Source organism: Phocoena sinus, chromosome 7 (genome assembly GCF_008692025.1).
Source record: "Phocoena sinus isolate mPhoSin1 chromosome 7, mPhoSin1.pri, whole genome shotgun sequence".
NCBI lineage: Eukaryota > Metazoa > Chordata > Mammalia > Artiodactyla > Phocoenidae > Phocoena > Phocoena sinus.
The window spans coordinates 58,963,522-58,978,768 of NC_045769.1; the positions used below are offsets into that span (position 1 = coordinate 58,963,522).

The following is a 15,247-nucleotide window of genomic DNA, read 5'->3' on the forward strand; positions in this document are numbered from 1 at the left end:
TGAAATCACCAGTTACAAGACCCTACTATACAGCCTCCTGAATACAACAATGTTAATGTAACATTTTGCTGAGAGAAGCATGCTTGTAGAGCATGAGGGTAAAAGAATCCTGAAGCTGTTCAGCCTCTATAAAGGGCATTGAGAATTGCTGATGAGGTTAACGTCAGGTTCAAGCTCACATGAAAGATCAGTTTTAGAAACAAGAATATAATCTGAACTCCCACATTCAGCCATGATGGAAGAAATAGATAGATATACCTTCCCATTTTACACAACTAGCAAACCATAAAAAGTATATAAAACAACAGTCAGACATTGAACAACAGGTGTTACAGTTCTGTGATACCTAAAGAAGGAACACAAACAAGATGAGTCTTAAGAGTGGTCTCACTGCCTGGAGGCAGTTTCTAGGCCACAGCACATGGGGCGGGAATCCAAAGAGGACCTGGTGGTCTAACCAAGTTGAGGACACAGAGACTGGAGTTTGGCAAGGCAAAGCAGCTAAAATTTCTGGGGCAGGGTACCTGGGGGACAGAGATGTACACAGAAAGAGCTCTGGAGATCTGCATAGGAGTCTTCATGAGTCTTTGGTACTTATCTACACCTGCATGAGAAAAAACTATCAGAAAACCACCAGAAAGCAATAGGCTGAATAATTACTGAAATTGTCCCTGGGCTGCCTATAGTTTTGCCCACAAGTCAGAGTAGAAAGACATCATAAAACATAAGGCATTGTTTAAAAGTCCTCAAAATGGTATCGTCATCTTAGTAACATGACTGAATTAGCAGCAGACTAAAGGCTGCAGTGAGGAAAGAAATGAAAACTATTTAAAACAATCCAAATGGAATCTCTAGAGATGAAAAATATACCTGAAATTTAAAATACATTGGATGGTATTAATGGCATATTAGGTACCACAGAAGACAAGATTAGTGAACCAGAAGACATAGCAATAAAAAATAACCAAAACGGAAGACAGAAAGAATCAAAAGTTCACAGTGGGGGGGGGGGGGGCACAGCATCAGTGACCAGTGGGAGAATGCCAGTCAATCTAACTTCAGTGTACTTGGAGTCAGAAGTACATTTTTATAAAAGAAGAAAATTACACTACTTTTTTATTAACATCTTTAAGTAAAGATTATTTCAGTGTAGGAAAAATATGTCAACAGAGAAACATGGATTATTTTCCTTTGTCACTGGTACTCTTACATATTTTACAAAGTTCTTTAAAAAGCAGCAGGGGAAGTGGGAAGAATATTTGTTACATACAGATGAATAAAGAATGACAGCAGGGCTTCCCTGGCGGCGCAGTGGTTGAGAGTCTGCCTGCCGATGCAGGGGACACGGGTTCGTGCCCCGGTCTGGGAAGATCCCACATGTCATGGAGCGGCTGGGCCCGTGAGCCATGGCCGCTGAGCCTGCGCATCCGGAGCCTGTGCTCTGCAACAGGAGAGGCCACAACAGTGGGAGGCCCGCGTAGCGCCAAAAAAAAAAAAAAAAGAATGACAGCAAAATTCTCATCAGCAACTATGCAAGACAATGGAATAATATTTTCAAAGTACGTGACGACAACAAAAACTATAACCTAGAATTCTATATCCAGCAAAAGTATCTTTCAAAAATGAAGACAAAATATTTGTTTTTTAAACAAAGAAAAATGGAGTGAATCCATTACCAAGAGACCTATGCTATAAGAATATTAAAGGAAGTTCTTCAGACAGAAGGAAAATAATTTCAGATGGAAATTTAGATCTGTACAAAACAATAAAGAATGCCAGAAATGGTAAACATATAGGTAAGTGTAAAATGTTTCTTTTCCTTCATTTTAGTGTTTTTTAAAACATAAGTTTACTGTTTAAAGCAAAAGTAGTAATATGTAGTTTGTACAAGTAAAACAAATAACAATATCATAAATTACAGGGTGAGAGGAGTGGAAATGTACTGTCGTAAAATGCAGTATACGTGAAGTGGTATAATATTGAGGGTAGACTATAATATTGTTAAAGATGTGTACTGTAAACCTTAGAAGTCTAAAGAATAAAGTAGTTATAAGCTAATAGAGGAGGCAAAATGGATTCATAAAAAGTATGTAATTTATCCAAGATTATGCAAGAAAAGAGAAAAAGGAACAAATGGAATATATAGAAGGAAAAAGCAAGATAACAGATTTAAACCCAATTATACTGATAGTTACATTAAATGGAACTAGACTCAACACTCCATTAAAAGATAGAGGTTGTTGTCAGATTGGATTTAAAAACCAAGACCCAACTATATTCTGTCCACAAGAACCCCACTTTAAAGACACAGAGAGGTAAAAAGAAAAAGATATACCATATAGACAGTAATTCAAAGAAAATTAGAATAGCTATATTTATACTAAACATAGTAGTTTTCAGAATAAATATTATTGGCAGTAAAAACATTAAAATTCATTAAGAGAGGACTTCCCTGGTGGCACAGTGGTTAAGAATCCACCTGCCAATGCAAGGGACACAGGTTCAATACCTGGTCCGGGAAGATCCCACATGCCGCAGAGCAACTAAGCCTGTGTGCCACAACTACTGAGCCCGCATGCCACAACTACTGAAGCCCGTGAACCTAGAACCTGTGCTCCACAACAAGAGAAGCCACCGCAACGAGACACCCTCACACCGCAACAAAGAGTAGCCCCCACTTGCGCAGCTAGAGAAAGCCCACGTGCAGCAACGAAGACCCAACACAGCCAAAAATAAATAAATAAATAAAATAAAATTCATTCAGAGGACATAATTTAAATTTTATATGCACCTAAAAACAGAGATTCAAAATATGTAAAGCAACAACTGAACTGAAAAGTGAAATGGACAAATCCACAATTATAGATGGAGATCTCTACACTTCTCTCTCAGACATAGGACAAATAGACAAACAGACAAATAGAACAAATGGAAAATTAGTAAGGGCTTAGAAGACTTGAACAACAGTATCAACCAATTTGACCTAGCTGATATTTGTATTCTACTTGGCAACAGCAGAATACACATACTATTCAAGTGAACATGAAAGATTCACCAAGATAGACAATATTCTGGGCCATAAAACAAGTGTCAATAAATGTAAAAGTATTGAAATCACACAAAGTATATCCTCTTACCATGACAGAATTAAATTTAAAATCAATAACAGATATCTGAAGACGTTCCCACATATTTGGAAATTAAACAACTTACTGTTAAATAACTCATGAATTAAAGAAGTAATCACAGGGACATTGGAAAATATTTTGAACTGAATAAAAAGAAAAATACAACACATCAAAATTTGTGGAACGTGGCCGAAGTAGTGCTTAAAGTGAAATTGATACCATTAAGTGCTTATTTGGGGAAAGAAAAAAAAGGTCAAATCAATTACCTTCCACCTTAGGAAACTAGAAAAAAAACCCAATTAAACCAATAGAAAAACAATGGAGAAAATCTGGATCTCTTTTACTAGGGCTTTAAAAAGGGTTTGAACTACATAGTTTAATAATTTTTGGCACATTTTAATCAAACCTTTTTCCAGGTGTATTAGAGAAATACTTTATTCATAATATAATATGTTTTAACAGCAGACTGCTTTAGATGACATTTTTACAACCAAACCAAAGAGAAATTGAAATCTGGTTTTGTGGAAATGTTAATATTAGTACAGACTTGGAGGCTTTGTGGAATTATGGATCATAAGATAATGTGGATTAGTCTGAGGCTTTTATTGTCTCTCAGTGTTCAGTTTACATACTGCAATGTGGTATAGAGATTATCTGTCACTCAGCTGTGTATTACACAGTGGACTTCATTGATTTTATTTTCCTGTTATATCAATACCTTCATAATACAACTTTAGGAGATTGGTATTTTGAAGTATTGATTCACTGTGTCTATATTTTTTTACTACTGGTATTTGAATGCAAACATTATTCCAAGTAATGAAACTAAACTGTCAAAGTAGAAGTGTTTTAGGTATGGCATGTGACATGTTTAAACTTTAACCGTTATTCACTTTAGAGGTAAAGCTCTCATTAGAGCTCCGATGAAAAGAAATTAGGAAGAAATTTGCTTCTGAAACCTGGAAAATGGCTAAACATTAAATTATAGTTTTTTTAATACTTTAAACACCCGTATTTTGAAATGGAAAGTGTTTTTTAATTACTGGGTGATATTTATTGTTATATCATTTATTATACAAACTGTACCTTGTAATGTGATAAATAAATAAATGCCTTGATTACTTTGGTGTTTCCACTGCCTGATGCCTGGATTTCAAGTCGATGGCTTTGTGCAAGGGGCCACTCTTGCAGCTTAGAACAGAACCTTGACACCAGAAACTGCGTTCGTGTTCCGGCCTTAATGTGGTTGTGTACGATTCTGAGCAAGTTCATTTGCACCACATCAGCTCAGCTGTAACTTATTTATTTATTTACTTTTGGCCGCACCACAGGATCCTGACCAGGGATCGAACTTGTGCCCCCTGCAGTGGAAGCTCAGAGTCTTAACCACTGGACCTCCAGGGGAAGTCCCTCAGCTGTAATTTTAGAGATATTTCCCCTTCATTGGGCTAGTGTTGATAGGGAAATATAAATCATGAAGGAAGCCATAAAGAAATTTAAACTTTGTTAATAAAGCCCTGTATAGGATTATGGTGAATGGACTGTGTGAGTAGAATTGATAATGATTCATTATTTATTCTGTGCATGTTTAAAGTACTGTTTTATATGCCAATTAATAAAAACCATTTTTATGTTTTTCATGTGGAAGAAGAGTTAAATTATTAATGTTGTCCTAGTAATTGCTCTACTAGTAAAGTAGGACTAGTGTTGTCATAGCCTGACCATGTTATATCAGCTTTTTCCTGTAGTTATTTCTCATATTTAAGGGGATACCACTTATTTGTGGTATGACCATGGTATGTCCAGCAGGCTTTTATAGTTATCTCCCTCAATTTTGAACAGTTTTCTCACTCTTGAAACATTAGGTCACTGAGTTTTCTATCATTTGTCATGCTTTTCACAGTAATACTTCTGATGGTGTTAACTACTTGTGAGGTGAAGTGTGTGCCTCACAGAGTCCCTGCACAATCATGTGTACCGGCCAGTTGTAGAAGCTGTTATTAGCACCTGCGCCCCTTCGCCAGCTGTCCAGTGCCCCCAGGCACACAGAACCTCCTAGATTCTGTCTGCCGCTGGCCAGAGGGTGTGCGCCTCCTATACCAGGCACTCACCAGCCCCAAGTACTGCTCGAAGCCATGTTTCAGCAAGTGCTCTGGGCATTCCTTCTGCCTTTCCTGCTGTGGGCATCACCTTTCATGTCCATTCCATCAGGACAAGAGGGGGAGGCATAGTCAGTGTGATATCAGTGCTGCTGGCTTAACCGTACCCAAACCTTACTGTTTGTTATAGGTTTTTCCTGAAGAATGTTAAGGCCACTAATAGTTTAAATAACAAGGCAAGAAGGTATTGCTTTGATACAAAAGATACTCCTATTTTTAAGTTCCCCCTCCCTACCTTTTTTTCCTGTAGGGAACCTCTATACAATTTTATATATTTGTTGTTAATGATCATAGCCAATGTTCTACATTCTCTTCTCATTATGTAGTATAAATCAACATATACTTTAACTGAAGAGGTCAAATTAGGACCCAAATTCTAAATTCCAAATCTTTTGGATCAAAATCAAGCCATCTTGGTGAGGCTAAAATTGGTTACTTAAAAGAGTACATTCTGGTTGCCCTAAAGATAAAAATGGAAAAGAAAAAAAAAAAGAGAGAGAAAGCCTTTCCTGCCCAGCTGCCTGCCTACCTATGTTCCTTTCGTTTCGATTTGGATCATCTTTTCTCTCCCTTCATTGCCCAATACCGCGCTGGAGAACTGACTCATCAGGGCCTCCCAAATTAAGAGCAGCAGCTGAAATGTCATTCCCACCTTCTCAAGCACAATTTCATTTCCCCCAATGTTCTTACTGCGTCCAACAGAGTTTACATTTGCAGCAGGCTTTGCAGGCATGCTGCTTGGCTGTTTGCATTCATGCTTATTTCTACAGGTAGTGTTATGGCCTGGAAGGGATAATGAAGATGTGCTGAATTTTTCTTTCTCTTCTAATAGCATGGAATTCTTTTCCGTTGTTTCTGTTACTGACATTCAAACTGGAGATGTGAACATCAGAAACATGAGAAGCAGACATGCTGGTTTTCTTATAGAAGCCAGGGTTTGGGTCAGTATAACAGTAGGCCCAGTGAGCATGGCTTCAGTTTTTACCTAGGTCAGTACACCAGAGATACAGGACCCTTGGCCTGTGCCACGTGGGCCTCTCAGTAGCCCACCTATCTCCCTCGCTGTCTGTCCTTTTCAGCCTGCTTCTGACCATTGCCCTCCCTGTGACAGACTCTTTTGGGTCCATTAGTTAATCCAGTCTTTCATCTCCAGTTTTAAGGTGATTGATGTGACAGGAGGTATTCACAGGTGAGAGCAATCTCAGATGCCATGGTAATAAAGTTGTCCTTTTTCCAGTTGCAAAAGAGAAGAGGTCTTTAAAATAAGTTGCTATGCCCTTTGTTCATGAAGGTATAATTCAAGCCGTGTACTCTGTCACTTTCATTTGTTGAGATGTACCAAAAGCTTTGGAGGTGGCCTAGAAAAAACATACTTGTGGCCAACTTACGAGGTTACTTTTCTCAGGACCATCTCTGACCTCACTGATACTGTTATATGATGATGCCGATTGATACCAAAACATCCCCCAAAGGAATCCCTTTTTTATAAAATGATCAAGTGATTTGTTTAAATAACTCTAAGGAAGAAACAGTCCTGTTTATAAAGGAATTTGGTTATTTTCCCACCTTATAAAGCCAATGTATGTCATTATGGTCATACAGTAAACAGCAGAAACAGAGGTGGCTTCTGCTTATACAAAACAGTAACTAGAGACTAAATAATGTCACAGAATAAAAAGCAAGGTGCTAACACCTCCTTTCTCACAAGACCACCGTCCCTCAGCCTCAGCTACAAGAAACACAGACAAGGAACCAGAAATTCGGTGGGTTTCGTTTGGTTTGGTTTCTTAACATCTTCAAGAGGAAGACAGATGACACATTTTCTTGATTTATATCCAGCGCTAGCAAAGTTATCAGATTTCCTGGTCCATAACTAAGAACTGGTGGATGGAAAAGGGAGAAGGGTTAGGAGGAAAGAAAAAGAGCCAACAACTTTGGAGAATAAGAAGAGGCAGGAAAACTAAAACACAAACTTATGAAAACATAAAAATCTGGGGCAATTTAGAATTGAAATCCCCTAAAAATGGAAAATGTCACTTAATGAGTGTTCGTTGTGTTCTGTTATGAAGACGTCAGTCACCTTGATTCCCTGGGTGTTGACCTGTGCAGATGTCTAAGGGCGTCTGCTACACTACAGGGAATCACAGGCACAAGTCACTCTGTCTTATAAACCAGGGCTTGGCCCGAGCTCCTGCACTCCTCGTGAACCACTCAGGCCTCCTTTCTACCAGATCCCACCCTAGCTCTTTCTTAGCATTCTCCTAAGCAGAAAGAACCCCCAAGATGCAACTTTTGACCTTTTAATTATTGCGTTTTGAATGCCTGTTACATTCTGATTTGATCATTTTGAGACGGGTAATCAAAATACAACCATATCTAGGAAGCAGAATTATCTGCAGGTGTCAGTGCCCTAGAGCCTCATCTGCAGGAACAGCACCCTGTTTCCGTCGTGCTAGGTTGAGGAGAACAAATGCAGAGCTATTCTAAGTTGTACAATTTGTGCAACTGACTTGTTAAAGATACCTTTTTCAGGCTTCCCTGGTGGCGCAGTCGTTGGGAGTCCGCCTGCCGATGCAGGGGACGCGGGTTCGTGCCCCGGTCTGGGAGGATCCCACGTGCCACGGAGCGGCTGGGCCCGTGAGCCACAGCGGCTGGGCCTGTGAGCCATGGCCGCTGGGCCTGCGCGTTGGCGGCGGGAGAGGCCACAACAGTGAGAGGCCCGCGCAAAAAAAAAAAAAAAAAAAAAAAAAAAAGATACCTTTTTCTGAATTGGTAAAATATGTGATAAAAACATCACTGATAACTTAAAACTGCATATAAAATAAAACATTTAGATAAAGCTCAAATATAACACAATCACCCTTTTTAAAAGAAAGTATTTGTCACTTTTTCTTTAATGCACTTGACACTGTTATAGTATGATTGTAATGACATCCAGGAAAGAAGCTTGCTTTCAAGTCCAACAGCCCTTCTCTGAATTTCTGGCCAGTTTCAGTTCCTATTCCCCACTTTTTCTAAACTCTTCATTGGCTCCATGACTGAACTTACTTCCTAACACACAGAAACTAGACCATTGGGTATGAACTGCCTTAGCCTTCTGCCCCCAGCCCCCACCACTCCTGCACTGTACAGCCATCCTCTCCCCCTTACCCTTGGCCCTGCCAACACAGGGAAGGGGAAGAGCTGAGTTTTCTCTTATTCAAAAGTAATCCCTCTGCCCTGGCTCCCATCTCCATTGGTTGCCCTCAGGAACCTTACTCCATGGGTTATCTCCTCTTTCTCAGGAATCTTCAATCAGTCATTTCCATCTCTTCCACTGTTTCCCTCCCACCTCACTTCCAAACCTGTTCTGCTACTTCTCTTCCCCCTGTTAATGCCATCTTCCCCCTAAGAGTTAGCCCTCAGTTCTTCCTCTCTCCTTTGCCTCTGATTCAGTTAGTCACCAAGCGCTGTTGATTCTGCCCCACGTTCTCCATCAGTGCTGTCTGAGTTCAGATCCGTGTCATCTGTTACCTGGACTACTGCTGTAGCACCCTAGTCTGTCTTCCTCCAGCCTTGTCCCCTCGACTGTGTCACTTTCCTTAAAAATCTTCAGTGGCCCTGCATTGCTGACTGAACAAAGTATACATTTGTAGGCGTGGAAGAAGCCCTGTTTGCCTCTCAACTCCTGCCACGCCGGTCATTAGGGTCACCTAACGCACCCCGCTCCAACACGCCTACCCCCATTCAGGCCTGTTCTGCTCACCTGGCTGACCCTGCTCATCCTGGAAGCCGCAGCTCACACATAATACCCGAGCAGTGCCCACCCCAGCTACCCTCACACTTTGCAGACACTTTCAAAAGAGGCTTTTCACATTAGATTTAACAAGAGAAACCTATGGTGAATTCCTTGGGCCAATATTTGGTTTAATCTTTGTATATGTCATCACCTAATAACTGTTTATGAATGAATAAAAATAATTAATGAGTGACGTCTATTTGTTTTGATGACCTCTAGGGGAATAAAAAAGACAAAAAGACTACAATACTCCATTTTTACAAATACAATCCAGCGTCATGAAAGTCACAAAACAAACAAAATTTAAGAAATAACAAATTTGAGATACAAAAATTCAAAAGGGAATCCAGTTAAATCCTGTTATACAAATACAAGTTTAGTAAGCTTCCAGTGCTTCAAGGCCTACTTCTAGAACCATTTCCTGGAGAGCTACATAACCTGCCTTACAAACAGTTTAAACAAACAAAAGTAAAAACACCACCACCACTAAAACCAGCCCCCAAGATGCCTTTATAAAAACCTGTCCAAGAAGGAAATGTATAAAGAACAATTTCCTGAAGATTTACTTTCTGAGATACGTGTGTGATCCTCTGATTAGAGAACATTGGGCCGCTTGGCCAGTGAAACCCTTCCTTCAGCATATGTAATATGAAGAAATGCCCCAAGGTTTTCAAAAGGCCACATTCATTACTGCTTTGTGAAGGTGAAGGAAGGGAATTGGTTCTATCACAACATCTCAATACCCAGTTGTGTTTGCCAAGAGCCCTTCTCTGTTTCAGTAGTTTACATACCAGTAGAACTTTAACACCCTTTATCATGAGTTAACTGGCAGGTACAAAGCCAGACTTCCTCCACACTTCTAATCCAATTTATTAACCTTACCAAGTTAAGTAAAACTGGATTATCCTGAGACTTGCCCTAAAAATAACTTCACAATTCTCTAGCTATTTCATGATTATATAACTTTTAAAATATGAGTCAGTGCTATCTATTTCACTCATCCGCCTCAGATTAAAAGCAAGATTACATACTTTATCCAGTTTTATTCACTCAGAGGAACACAAAAGAAAATAAAGACATCACAGACTATCTGAAAGCTGATCTTGAGCTCGGCTTCAGGAACTCCAGGAAATGCTTTCAGTTTACAGGCTGTGAACATCATTAACAATCCAGAAGCAACTGTATCTGCATTCCTGACCCTTTTCCATAAAAGACATAGAAGTGATTATGGCTGCCTTTTCAAAATCAACACAGCATTTTGTACTTGAGCTTACTTGGCAGTGATCAGAGTCACAAGCACATACCTGCTTGGAATGAACCCTGGGTTATTCACTGCTACCATATATGGATATTTTGGCCAGTAGTAGTATTTCGAATTCTGATATACCATATTTCATTGATTCTACTATATGCTTTTTTTTTTTTCATTTTAACATCTCTGAAATTGGGATTAAGCTTATAATCAGTGGCATGTCATAAATTAATTGTCATGGTTTTTCTAAATGGAATATATGTATCTCACATTCAGGGTAAGTCTTATGTTCAGTAGCCTCTTAAGTTTGAAGTACGTTTATTTATTTATTTATTTATATATTAAAAATCACTTACTAATATACAAATAAGACCTAATTAAACTTAAAAGCTTTTGCACAGCAAAGGAAACCGTAAACAAAATGAAAAGACAACCTACAGAATGGGAGAAAATATTTGCCAACTATGTGACCAACAAAATATACAAACAGCTCGTATAGCTCAATATCAAACAAACTATCCAATCAGAAAATGGGTAGAAGACCTAAACAGACATTTCTCCAAAGAAGACATACAGATAGCCAAAAGGCATATAAAAAGATGCTCAACATTGCTAATTATTAGAGAAATGCAAATCAGAACTACAGTGAGGTATCACCTCACACCGGTCAGAATGGCCATCTTTAAAAAGTCCACAAACAATAAATGCTGGAGAGGGTGTGGAGAAAAGGAAACCCTCCTATACTGTTGGTGGGAATGTAAATTGGTGCAGCCACTATAGAGAACAGTATGGTGGTTCCCTAAAAATCTAAAAATAGAACTACCATATGATCCAGCAATCCCACTCCTTGGCGTATATCTGAAGAAAACCATAATTCGGAAAGATACAAGAACCCCAAAGTTCATTGCAGCACTATTTACAATAGCCAAAACATGGAAGCAACCTAAATGTCCATCAGCAGATGAATGGATAAAGAAGACATACACATACACACACACATGATGGAATACTACTAAGCCATAAAGAAGAATGAAATAATGCCACTTGCAGTAACATGGATGAACCTAGAGATTATCATACTGAGTGAAGTAAGCCAGACAGAGAAACACAAATACCATATGATATCGTTTATATGCGGAATCTAAAACGAAGGAAAAGACACAGATGAACTTATTTCCAAAACAGAATGTTTACCAAAGAGGAAAGGGGAAAGGGGGAGGGATAAATTAGGAGGCTGGGATTAACATATACACACTACTGTGTATAAAATAGATAACTAACCAACAAACAAAAAATCACTTATATAAATAGAACAGTAGTAACAATGACAGTCTTAGCTGTGAATTTCATTATTTGCCATAGCTGTTTTGGCAGATATTTATGTTGAAATCAAATCGTCACACTTTGTGATTTTCTCTCTCTTGTATTACTGTTTTCTGATGGAGGAAATCATATATATGTAAGAAATTATCTCTAGTAAATGCAATTTGATACAGATCAGTAACTTCCTTGTTCCCTGTCCCTCCCTTTTCTCTTGACTTTTTTTTTTTTTTTTTTTTTTTTTTGCGGTACGCGGGCCTCTCACCATTGTGGCCTCTCCCGTTGCGGAGCACAGGCTCCGGACGCACAGGCTCAGCGGCCATGGCTCACGGGCCCAGCCGCTCCGCGGCATGTGGGATCTTCCCGGACCGGGGCACGAACCCGTGTCCCCTGCATCAGCAGGCGGACTCTCAACCGCTGCGCCACCAGGGAAGCCCTGACTTATTTCTTGAGTACATTTTTAGCCAATATTTGCTCAGAAGTCTTAAAGTGTTACTGATAATATTCAAGGTATTTTTTCTTTTATTCTTTAATGTTTGGGGTTTGGATTTATTGCTTCTCTATTCTACCAATATTTTTTCATTTAGATTAAGCTAGAATGGCTTCTCTTTCCTATCCATAAAGTCTATAGGAATCTTGGCATTTGAATCCTTCTTCTTTGGAGGTTCCTTTCTTAGGGATAAAAGAATCAGATGCAGTAAAACCTTTATGAGCTGGAAAGATGAGTGAATAATTTCTGTATTCAAACAGGGTTTCTGATCAACTAGCTTCTGCAGTTTCTAAAATATATTCATTTTCTTTTGCTAACATAGTATCAAATGGTTCTGAACAGATATTAGCCCTTTTTGATGATTCTGTTGTAACCAGCCACTAAATACCACCTTCACCACCCGTGGCCCTGACTGTGGTCACAGAGGACAGGAGATGGATCATCTGACAAAATCCTTACAGACAGATTCTATCTACATCACTCCTCATCCCCATGCATGCCGTAGCGCTCAGAATATGCCCGTACTTGTATAGCGCATAGATGAGACTGCTTCCAGCTGGAGGGGACCAGTTGGAAAATTCCACTGTAGAAATTGTTTTCAAAAGTAAATAGCAGAATATTGGTTTGATTTATCACCATTTCTAAAACAAAGAGGAAATCAAGCTCTGAAGGAAATTGTAACTGCTTGGCAGTTCTACTCAACCAAGGTTTTTCTAACTGTAACCATATTGTGCCTCTTGATCCTGACTATAGCTTGTGTATGACTGCTTGGAAGGGAAATAATCTCCTCATCTGTAATCTCCCCTCGGGCCACTTTGTCACTACTCTTTTTCAGGTCCACACATTCAGGGGGCCGCACTGGTGTGAATACTGTGCCAACTTCATGTGGGGACTCATTGCTCAGGGAGTGAGATGTGCAGGTAAGAGCTCTTCCCTTTTCGCCTGATTGTGTAAGTTATGAAGCTATAAGGAGTAACTCATGAGGAGCTTTGTTATTCTGCACATATAATGGGCTGGACCCCCGTTTGCTCTTAACATGCAACAGGCTGGATTTCTCAGGCAGCCAATTTGACTATTGATATTTTATCTGCCCTTCACCTTCTTGTACTTAATGGGCAGCAGTCTGGTCCTTTAAAAAGAGAGAAGTTGTCTTGTTCAGAAAGTCTGATAAAAGGAGATAAAAGTAAGGCAGTTATATTTGCCTTGCCTTTGATGTTGCAGCAACTAAATTTATAAGAATGATTTTTTTAAAGCAGTGTACAGGGACCTATGATTGTTGCCTTAGAAACTGAATTTTAAAGATAACTTGTTAAGCTGAATTGTCCTTACTAACTTTTGTGAAATCAAATTGAAGCTTTAAAAATCTGTGAATTTATCTTAAAAGATGATTACCAAATTCTGAAAAACCACTTAGTCACTAATATTTTGTTTCTGACATTTTAAAATCTTGAATATGCCATATCCTCTTTATAAAATATGACCATAGTATTTTAGATTTAAATTTAGAAACTTGAAGGTTTCCACATAAAGAAATAACCAACTCAGGGATTTATTGAAATGCTTTATGAAATAAGTAGTTATTCACATAGTGTGAAATTCATTTGTATAGAACAACTATACTGAGTACTGGCCATTTATTCAAACTGCTCTAAATTCTGGTGTAGGCTTAAAAATAGTTATTTAAATTTCAGATGTGTAATGTTAGGTCATAGAAGTTTCTTTCTGCTATTTAAATTGTAAAACTAAAAAATACCTTCTTACATGTCTTTTGCCTGAAGCTTAACTCTAAAAATGTATGTGAAGAGTAAAGTATTTCAAAATGGTAACTGAAGTAATTCTGTCAAATTTAGCACTGTAAAAATCCACATTTCTTTTGTGACATGATTCCTAATGGAATATTTTCGCTGTCCATTATGTGCAGAAACTTCTGGGGTTTGATATTTCTAAATTGCCTTTTCTTTGAATAGCAAGGTGTGGTATGCGTTGCATGTGAACGTTCCAAGTCGCCCTTCCTTCAGTTCTAACTCCCTTAGCGCCACTAAGGCATGATAAGGTTCCAGGCATGTATCACTAGCTAGATCCGTTCAGGGACCTCGCTGCCATGAGGAGGGGGAAGAATTCCTCACGTCTTGACTTTGAACTGTGCAGAGGTGTCCGTCAAGGAGAGCCTCAGCTCAGAGCCAGTCTAATTCCTCCAACATCCTAGAGGGCTGACAGCCCCATTTGCAGTTCTCTGCCCAGAGAATAAATGAGGACAACATTGTCTTTCTGGCTGGTGGTTACCCAGAGTCAGGATGAGGACCCATCACTAGGAAGGTTGTGGTTGAGCCTTTGAACTGGAAGAAGGTTGTGATTGAGCCTTTGAACGGAACATAGTCGTGTAGTTAAGAACATCCACATCGTTGTGGTGTTTCAAAGGCAAATGGAGTGCCCTTTCCAAAGCACAAATCACCTGCTCGAAGAATGGTCGTCTTCACAAGCCTGGTTTGCCTTTATGGCATAGCCTTGACCAGCTGGGACTACAACGGTTTCTTACACATTTTAAGACTGTCACTAATGTAAAAGCTTTTCTTTTACTAGAGTGATGATGTTTATCATTTACATTTTGAAAGAGTGAAGGCCATCTACATGGAAATTCTGAGTCAGCTATTAGCAGAGAACTAGCACAGCACATGTGAATAATCTTTGGCCATATGCTACAACCCCATATCATGTTTAGAAGAAATGTTTTGGAATGTTTATGATAGTGATAATGTGAAGGAAAAGAAGAAAGAAAATGATTCACCCCATCCCATAGCCACCCACTTGAATAGCCTCCACTTTTTATTGTGAGTAAATGTCAACAGTGTAAAGAAAAACCTTTTCATTTTATGTTATATCTTGTCTTCAAAAGCATTATATTCTGTGTGATTGCAGCCCGATTACTGAGCAATATAATTTTTTAAAAATACGAAAGGTTAGGATTTGAATTACTTCTGTTTTCTACGACAACTAATTACATTTAGATTGACGGTGGGATTCTTTCATCTGAAGTGGCTCTTCCTGACCTTTGAGCCATCTACTTTATATAAAACAATGCAAAGAATTAAGAACTTCGAGAGAGAGAACTAACGGTGGTAG

General features: G+C 39.0%; 1 protein-coding gene across 2 annotated transcripts in view; it reads left to right on the forward strand.

Moving 5' to 3' along the window:
* Positions 1-15,247, forward strand: part of CHN1 (chimerin 1) — a 178,369-nt gene that overhangs the window by 142,524 nt on the left and 20,598 nt on the right. For both annotated transcript variants that reach the window (XM_032637672.1, XM_032637673.1), the window contains one exon: positions 12,963-13,047. In XM_032637672.1, the coding sequence (XP_032493563.1) occupies positions 12,963-13,047 (85 nt within the window). The remainder of the gene's footprint in view (positions 1-12,962; positions 13,048-15,247) is intronic.